Here is a 10,071-nt window from a genome sequence, read left to right on the forward strand (position 1 = left end):
CAAGAACTTATTTAAAAGCTCCACTTTGTTATAAGAACAAAATTTTATTTAAAAGTTCTTTGACCCAAATTTTATTTAAAATCTCTTCAAAGAACTTATTTAAAGGCTCGACTTTATTATAGTAACCCAAATTTTAACAAATGAACTCAATAACAATATTAAAAGTCCAAGTTTGTTTATAAATCCAAATTAAATAAAAAGAAGTTTTTTTCAAGAGTAGGCTTAACTCTTAAACCCAAATTCAAATCCAACTCGAACCAATATATGTTTATTTATATCAAAATAGAACTTTTTTCTTTATAGATAATTGAACTAAAATACTTTCTAAAAAGAGAGGTCTTTTCAACAGGGGAAACTTTTCAAAATGGAAAACTTTCGGAATAGGGAAATCTTCTTTTTAAAAAAAAAAAAAAAACCTTTTCAGTTACTTGTATAAAGGGTTGATATGTTTTATAGGATTATTTAAGATAAAAATAAGTAAATGAAATAGCATATGTGAACTAATTAAGTCATATATATTATTGGCTATAAGTTGGAAACAAGGTTGCATATCTTTAGAAGATAAATGAAGAGGTAAATAGACTGGCGATAACGTTCTAGGAATTATAGAGTAATGTGTTTAATAGGTGTATTAAATAAAGAGTTTGAAACTCGTAAGTTAGGGTTGTGTAAATTAGTAATGACAATTTGAAATATTTGTAGATTTTAATTTTAGTGACATTATCATTTTAGATTAATTGTAAGTTGTAAATTTTAGTGAATTTTTGTAAGTTATAATCAAGATGTCTAGTTTTCGTGAGAATATAGACTCGCGGGCACTCCATGTGATGTTGCAAATTTAGTCTGTGGACCCAAATTTGGAGTGAAGCATCTTCACAGACTAGTGAGTGAGCATTGGTTTGGTTTCTCCACAAACATTCCAATTGACTTCAGAAAAGGAAAAAATAAAAAAATAAAAAAGGAAAAGAAAGAAAGAAACATGTGATTATATATACTCACATACATATATACATATATATACATACATATATACATGCATACATAAATACATCTATATATATATGTATGTATGTATGTATATATACCCATATATGTAAACCTATTGTAAAAACTAAAAAGAGAAACATGTGATAATATATAACATGTATAAACCTGCTGTATGTGTCTATTTATAGATTACTGGTATTGTTAATAACTTAATAGTCATGTTAGCTATATTGTATTATCATGTATTGTTCATTAGTAGTTTCTCAAATCATTAAACATTACTATAAAAAGCCAACATTTCAACAGGACTTGTATAATGAGTTTACTTAAGTATTATTGCTAATGTCAAGGTATTTCAATTTATAATTCTTCTGGAGTTTAGGGCAATTGTGTTTGATTTGTTGGAGACTGTCTCACATTGATTTTATAGAGAATTGATTGTTTGGCAAAATATCCAAGATACATATAATTTCTTGGTGTTTTATGGCTTTTAGAAGTACAAAATTTTGATCAAGTAAAATGAAAAAGTTAATATGATTGATCTTTTCTACCCTGTCAGTATATATACTAGCGGAGTTGGATAAATGCCATATTATTTGAATTTGAAATTGAACATTAAATTTTGTATATATTGCATGCAGTTATATCTACTAGTGTGTATATTGTCGTTGCATAAAAGATTTATCCAAGTTAATAAAGGTTTTTAGAAAATTAGTATTGTGACCGTAAAGGCTGCGGGAACTTTGAAATGGAACAAGTAGTTATCTACATATATTATATTCTACAATCTCTACAATTCTGAATAAGGCCCAACAAAGAGACTTACAATATCATCAAGGCAGGAACTGTAGGAACTTAGTAAAACACAAGAACTTAAATATCTGCAGAATGATGGGGCAGAATGATCCCATGATTAGTTTCCTCTACAATCTGCAGTCTAGGCGCATAGACTTGCCAAGCGAGTTAAACCTACGCGCCAACAAATATTTTACCTGAAAAAGAACAATAAAATAAGTAGACAGAGTAAGATTTTGAACTTAAAAAATAATATCCCTTGTGTGACTGCGTTTGATTGGAGTGTGTGTGTGTGTTTCTTTTGTACATAAATTTGTATGCGTTATATGTACGTGAATCAACAAATTGGACAATACTGAACTTCCTGGGGTCAGATTTTTGATAAAGCTAAATGTGAACATGTGGAAACTCTGGGATCAGACCATAGTATGCTGCTCATAGACAATTGGCCTAGAGTAGAAAAACGAAGATCAAGATTTTGCTTTGATAAGAGATGGCTCAAAAGGGAGGACATCAATCAAGTGGTTGAGCAAGCTTGGAAACAACCAGTTGAAGGAAACAGTATGTACAAGATTACTAGACAGGTTGCTAACTGCAGAGTGGCTCTACTCAAATGGAAAAACAACTTCACAGGGAACTCTTTGCTAAGAATCAATCAAGTTAAGCTTCAGATTAAGGAGATCAAGGACTCTAAGGACTCAGGAGTTAAGGATAAGATTGCAGATTTGAAGAAGCAGCTGAAAGAGGCTTACTCTGATGAAGAGCAGTATTGGACTCAGAAAGCAAGGATTGATTGGTTGAGAGAAGGAGATAAGAATACCAAATTTTTCCATGCTTGTGTGAAGGAAAGAAGAAGGAAAAACAGAATGCTTAACATTCAAAGGGAGGATGGAACTTGGACAAATAGTGAGGAGGAGTTGAGAATGGAAGTAGCTGACTATTATAGAGGCCTTTTCTCTAGTTCAGGGAGTGAGGGTATAACAGAGATTCTTCATGGTATACCTCCTACTATCACTACTGAGATGAATGCTAAGTTAACTAGAGAAGTAGATGAGATGGAAGTTAAATCAGCTCTTTTTTCCATGAATCCTAACAAGGCACCAGGTCAAGATGGTATGTCTCCCTTGTTTTTTCAAAAATTCTGGCATGTTGTTAAATCTGATTTAGTTACAGCCATTAAGCATTTTTTCCATTCTAGCAATTTGCCTAAGTCTTGGAATCATACGGTCATCTCCCTCATACCCAAAATTCAGAATCCTACTAACTTGAAGAGTTATAGGCCAATTAGCCTCTGTAATGTTGTGTACAAAGTGATTTCAAAAATATTGGCCAATAGACTCAAGAATGTTTTAAGCCTTTGTATTAGTAAAAATCAGTCAGCTTTTATCCCAGGCAGGCAAATCCTTGATAATGTCATTTTGTCTCATGAGTATTTGCATTACATGAAAAATAAGAAACAAGGACAGAATGGTTTTATGGCTGTGAAGCTGGACATGTCCAAGGCCTACGACAGAGTGGAGTGGAAATTCCTTGATGCCATGATGGAAAAGATGGGCTACTGTACAGTTTGGAGGAATTGGATATGGAGTTGCCTCTCCTCAGTTACATACTCCTTCAGCATTAATGGAGTACCTAAAGAGTTTGAAATTCCAGAAAGAGGAATAAGACAAGGTGACCCACTGTCACCTTACCTTTTCCTTTTATGTTCAGAAGGGTTCTCCAATTTATTGAAGCGAGCTGAGGAAGAGAAAAGGATCTCAGGGATGAAGATTAGTAGGTCTGGACCAAGCATGACTCACCTATTTTTTGCTGATGATTCATTGATTTTCTGTAAAGCTGAAAGAGAGGAAGCCAGGGAACTCATTCAAATTTTGAGGAAGTATGAGAAGGGGTCTGGTCAATCTATAAACCTGGAAAAGTCCTCAGTTTTCTTCAGCAGCAATGTTAGTTATCAGAGGAAAGGGGAAGTGATACAAAGCCTAGGTACAATTCAGGTGGCTACTCAAGGAAAATATCTGGGGCTCCCTATGGTGATCACAAGATCTAAACAGCAAGTTTTTGGATACATTAAGGACAGTATAAGTAGAAGAATGAATAGCTGGAAGAACAAGTTGCTCAGCCAAGGAGGGAAAGAAGTTTTATTGAAGGCAGTTTCCATGGCAATGCCAGTTTATACAATGTCCTGTTTTAAACTCCCTAAAAAATTGTGCAAAGATGTGACCTCCATTTTAGCTAACTACTGGTGGGGAGAAAATGATGGGAAAAATAAGATGCACTGGTGCTCATGGGAGAGCTTGGCTAAAGAGAAAAATGAGGGAGGGTTGGGGTTTAAAGATTTGCAGAATTTCAACAAAGCATTGCTGGCTAAACAGGTATGGAGACTGATTTCCAAGCCAAATTTATTAGTCAGCAAGGTTTTGAGGGCAAAGTACTTCCATAGGGACTCAATCTTTAAGTGCAAAGTCTCAAAGTGTGCTTCCTGGATTTGGCAAAGTATGATGAATGTGAGAGATTTTGTGCAAAATGGAACTAGGAAGAAGATTGGCAATGGCAAGGCTACAAACATTTGGGAGGATAAATGGATCCCAGGAAACAAGGGTGGGAAAGTCACAACTGCAAGGCCTCAGAATTGCAATATCAGAAGAGTAGATGAACTGATCAGTGGCTTTAGATGGAGGAAACCATTGGTACTCAGAACATTCAATAGGAAGGATGCTGACGAAATCCTGGATATCCCTATAAGTATCTCAGGAAGGGAAGACAGCAACTACTGGCTACATAGTGGCAATGGCATCTATACGGTCAATTCTGGATACAAGGCTTTGAGTAGAGATGCAACCCAACACAAAGGAAGAGGAGCTGAGGAGGCAGAAATGAGCTCAGCAAACTCCAATGGAAAGCAATGGAAGGGGCTGTGGAAGCTAAAAGTCAGAAGCAAGATAAAACACTTCATTTGGAGGAGCCTAAAGGGGCTATTGCCAGTTAATGCTTTGGTGTTTAATAGAACACACCATGGAGATCCAATATGTGATGGCTGTGGAGAACATAGTGAGTCTATTGAACATATGTTTTTTCAATGCAGCAGAGCTCAAGAGGTATGGAAAATGGCCCCAATACAGTGGGATGGGCTAACTGAACAGACAGGGAATTTTAGAGTTTGGTGGACTGCAATGCTGGAAGCCTCATGTAGGAAAAAGGGGTGGGAGCATATAGAGCTTACCACGAATATCCTTTGGCAAATTTGGAAAAGGAGAAATGAATGGAAGTTCAATGCTAAACGAAAGCATCCTCGGGAAACAGTTAACAAGGCTCAACAGGAATGGCAAGAGCAAGCCTCAGCCTGGAGTAATGAGACAATGTCCCCTGAGGATGCTGGAAGGGAAGGGGACGAAGTAGAACCAATGGAGGCACGAAGTGATGAAATGCATATCAAAATATCAACTAGTGTGCAGGAACAGTCCAAAAGGGTTGGTATTGGGATTTTAGCAACTAACCACAGCTATCAGGTGGTGTCAGCCTGGGCACTAGTTGATAGGAAATCAGTAAATCAGTTGCAGACTATAGCAGAAGCTGTGAAGATGGCCATTATAAAGGCCAGACAGCAGCATTGGCAGAAAATTACAGTCCATGTTCCCAGCCCACAGCTGCTGAAAGTGATCACGTCGGGAGTGGCTAAGGATATCAAAATGTCTACTTTGGCTGATGATATTAACAACCTCAGAGCATTGTTCCAAAAATGCTCCTTTTGTCTAGATAGGAGATTAAATAAAAGAAGTGATTTGATTAGTGATTATGCCTTAGGTATTTTTCAAGATGAGGGATGGATTAACCCTCAGTGTTTCTAACACTTTTGTATAGAACTCTTTGGGCCTTTGCTCATATAAGTGTACATCTTTTGCCAATCAATACAAAAACTACCGTTGCGGAAAAAAAAAAAAAAAAAGAACTTCCTGCCCCCCCCCCCCCCCCCGCCCCCCAAAACCCAGACCTCTTTGTTGCAGATAACATATATGGTGTGCCTATGTCTTCTAATTTTTCTTGACTCGTATTTTTGTCTTTTTTTTTTTTTTTACTTCATTTTAATGATCTTTACTATAAATTGAACAATAATTTTAATGACTTCATTTGTTGGAGTCAAGAAAAAAAAATTGAACATAATTTTAAGTGAAAATCAGCAAGAAAATCGAACAATAAATTAGAGTGAAAATCAGGAACTCGAAATCTCTGAATACCTGATGTCATCACTGCGTATTCTCACAAGGGGAATGTCTTCAATCATGGGCCAGTAGTCTCCTCTATCCATCAAACACCTTTTCTCAAGAAGTGGGCATTTATCAATTACTAGAGTTTGAAGCGGATTACGCAAAGATTCCTTTGGTAGGGATCCAAGCTTGGGGCAGTCAGAGATACGCAGGCGTTGAAGAGCTGCAAGACCTCGCAACAACGTGGAGAGCGATTTCAGATTTGGTAAGCCACCAATGGTGACGGACCTGAGAGTTGGAGGAAGCAAAGCGAATCCATCATCACCACTTCCAGAAAATGATTCCAGCTCTGGATATCCACCACGGATGCTGAACATTTCAAGAGACGTGAGTCTGTTGAGTCCCCATTCTGACAGGGGCTTCAGCTGTAAGTTTTCTCCTGCCTCTATGTAAAGATCCTCCAGAGTGGGAGGAAAATCTCCTTGTGGAAATAACAAAATACTTGAACAAGAATACAACACCAGAGATCTTAGTCGTCCCAACCCACTGGGCAAGTAACTAATATTTTTGCATCTGTACAAGCGAAGATATTCCAAACTTGGAGTGGGCAATTGATCCAGATGATGATCACAATCCCAAATATCCAAAGTCCGGAGACTTGAAAAACTGTAGAATGAACCAAGCATTGTTCTCAAATTCAGACATGGGCAGCCAGCGATTTGCAGTCTCTCAATCAACGTGCTGGTGTCCTCTATGACAATCTCCGGAGTTAGGTTCAGTTTATGGCAATGCGAGATCTCAAGATTGCTAAGCTGAGGGAGGAGCAACTTGTCCATTGGCAAGCAACTGAGGGCTGAGCAACTGCTTATTCGCAATGTGTTAAGACCAGATAATGTAGGCAAAGACTGGAGAGCACTGCAACCTTCTATCTTAAGATATTTAAGCGTCAGTAAGACACCAAGCTCCTCCAAGGATGAAAGATGTGAACATCCTGAAACAACTAAAGATTTTAGCTGCCCAAGGTTTATAGTATTACTTGAGCCCCACAAATTCTTCAGTTGATGGCACCAAGATAATGTGATATCTTCAAGGCCTGATGGAAACTGCATGAACACACCCTTGAGGGATGCAAGCCCTATAATCTGCTGAAACTCCAATTTGTTTAATGAGGTCAAATTGTGAAAACATTTTGCAATTCCCACCGAGCACTTTTGCAACTTTAGTTCAGAGAGTGATGGGAGATGCAAAACAGGAATGCTTTTCAACTTTGGGCATCTACTTATACAGAGCTTTTGGAGCAAAGGGAAGTGGCATTCGTTTTCTCCTGCCGAACTTAAGCAAGTCCATTCCTCCCATTCTGGCATGTCATCAAATGTTAGACTTTCAATTGATGGAAAAGAAAATTCCCAAGAGCAATCTTTACCACATAACTCGGTACCTACTGCCTTCACCTCAAGCATGCTTTGAATGCTCAAATCCTTGAGCGCAGGCAATTGCCCGAGTGATGGTAAACACTTGCAGTGTGTGCAACCTTTAAGGCTTACTTTTACTAATTTAGTAAATGAAGAATCCCCCACCCAGGAAGAGAATTTGTCTCCCTTATAGAACTTAATTTCAAGACTCGTTAGGTTTGTGTGTGGTCGTAGTGCCTCAAGCAAATCTTGTTGAAGAACTTTACTCAGAGAACCATCATATTCACTATTCCATGCCAATACTATTTTATCAAGGCCCCTCTTGTTCTTCAAATTGGCATCCCGTGCTTCTTGGACATTCGTAACATTTTGCAACTCCAAAATGGCGAGTGACCCTGCCAGTAAGGACAAGTTCCCCAAGTCATTCAGTCTGAACCCACCATGTTTGCTCACAACCACTTTGGATAGCGTCTGCAAACTCGTCAACTGATCAATCCCTGAAGGCATCTCATGCAATTGACTAGTATTGGAATTTTCAAGATGGCGCAGGTTAATTAATTTTCTAATACCCACCGGTAAGTTAATCAGCTGCCAGCAGTTGCGCAAACCTAGTGTTTGTAAATTGCAAAGATTACTCAATGATTCAGGCAACAATTTCAACGAAGTACCAGACAAATTCAGGTACCTTAGATGTATTAATTCAACGATGGAATTTGGTAGATCAGAGATCGCATAGCCACTGAATGATAGCACCCTTGAGTATCGCAATTCCAGCAAAAGTTCTGCTACGACCTTTTTAGCGATGTAAAATGTCGTGCCTCCATACTTGCCAGAAAGGGGTAGGAAACTCCGCAAATGTTTTGCTTTCTGAAGAGTTTTAAACTTTTGTGTAGCTCCATGCACTGAACTTGTGAATGATGCGTACCTAACCTTGTCAAGAATCGTGCATTTCATGTTCTCTTCCAAGTCGTCTGTCAGTCTTGAACAAAAATCTCCAGCAACATATCTGGCTAGATCGTTAATGAGGTCATGCATCACAAAATGTGAACTAGTGGAACTTGACTGCTGGAAGAAGGACCTCATTAGTAGCTCCTTAAAATAATTGTCCCCTATGTCCTCCATAAGTTCACTTGCTTTTGATTCATCGACAAAACCTTCTGCCATCCAGAGCAATACAAGCTCATATTTGTCAAACTCATAGTCCTTGGGAAATATGGAGCAGTAAGCAAAGCACGGTTTTAGATGGGCAGGAAGATGATAATAGCTTAATCTTAGTGCTGGAAGAATATCACTTTGATCCTCTTTTATTTCCCATATCTCACTGTTCAGTATATCCGTCCATTCATCTAGACTCAATCTATCACGCAACATCCCTCCAAGAGTCTTCACGGCCAAGGGCAAGTTCTTACATTTCCTTACAATACTCCTACCAATGCCTTCTAGATTGGGGTGCCTGTCAAAATTTGTCCTTCCTAGTGCATGTCTTGCCAGTAAGCATAAGCTTTCATCATCTGTCAACTCCTTCAGACTATATCCAGCAGTGGAAGACATTACTGATGCCACCCTATGATGCCGAGTGGTGACAATTATCTTGCTCCCAGATGAACCAACTAGAAATGGGCGGCGCAGGATGTCCCAGTCCTCGTATTTTTCATTCCAAACATCATCTAAAACAATTAGAAACCTCATCCTGGTCAAGGCCTCACTCAGTTTCACTTGAACCATATTCAGATCCTCATAATCACAGCCACCTGCTGTGATTGCTTTAAGGATTGTCTTTGTTACCCCAAAAATGTCAAAATCATCTGAAACACAAGCCCAAGCCTTGGAATTGAAAAATTCGTTGACTCTGTCATCATTGTACACCATTTGAGCAAGAGTTGTTTTACCAACCCCTCCCATGCCGACAATTGGTATCACAACCACTTGATCATCACTCGATTCATTTGAAAGGAGCAATTTCAGCAGCTCTTTTTTGTCATTCTCTCGACCATAAACATAAGACTCCACTAAGGAAGTTGATGGCAGTCGATCCCTAGTTTTATTCTGCCTCTTTGCTACAGTCTCTACCAAATGGAGGATTTTGATTTGTTCTTTCAGGCTCTCCAATCTTCTAGTTATTTCATCCACCTTGGAAGCCATTTTTCTGTTGAACTTATAATCTTTAACAGAAAAATTTGTACAACAGGAAGGGATTTTAACCTTTCTTACCTTGCTAGTAGAGCCTTGAGCTTCCATCAACTTTCTTCGACAAGCTTCTGTGGAGAATTCGTCAATCACATCATCCATATCATATGCCAAATTCTGAAGATCATCTAGCCACTGCTTCACAGCAATCCTCATATTCTGTTTGTCCCCTGCATCATCAAGCACTGCCTGAATCAGGGATAGCACTTGGCTCCATCGTTTCAGCTGAGTATGTAAGCCTTCTAAGCGTGCAAGTTTCTTCAAATCAACAGAAGCAAGCTTGTCAAATATCACCTTGATGATTGCACCAAGAAAGACTTCTATCAGTGCCATTTTTTTATCTAATCTTTGTTTCCTTTTTTTTTTTTTTTGGGGATTATCTTTTGTAAGTAAGCAACAAGCAAAAAAAAACTGATGAAAACTCAAAAGGGAAGATAAGATTCAAAGGTAGAAAAAATGTAGTTTCTTCACCAGAAATGTGATCAGAG

At 38.2% G+C, this 10,071-nt stretch overlaps 1 protein-coding gene across 1 annotated transcript; it reads right to left on the reverse strand.

Annotated features, from left to right (window-relative positions):
• Positions 1-1,727: 1,727 nt before the first annotated feature.
• On the reverse strand, positions 1,728-10,071 carry LOC113724230 (putative disease resistance RPP13-like protein 1). The gene is made up of 2 exons (XM_027247153.2): positions 6,015-10,071; positions 1,728-1,979 (listed from the first exon to the last, which is right to left on the reverse strand). Exons 1-2 carry the CDS (start codon positions 9,914-9,916, stop codon positions 1,976-1,978), a joined length of 3,906 nt encoding a protein of 1,301 aa, XP_027102954.1. The 5' UTR covers positions 9,917-10,071; the 3' UTR covers positions 1,728-1,975.

Source organism: Coffea arabica, chromosome 2c, assembly GCF_036785885.1.
Source record: "Coffea arabica cultivar ET-39 chromosome 2c, Coffea Arabica ET-39 HiFi, whole genome shotgun sequence".
NCBI lineage: Eukaryota > Viridiplantae > Streptophyta > Magnoliopsida > Gentianales > Rubiaceae > Coffea > Coffea arabica.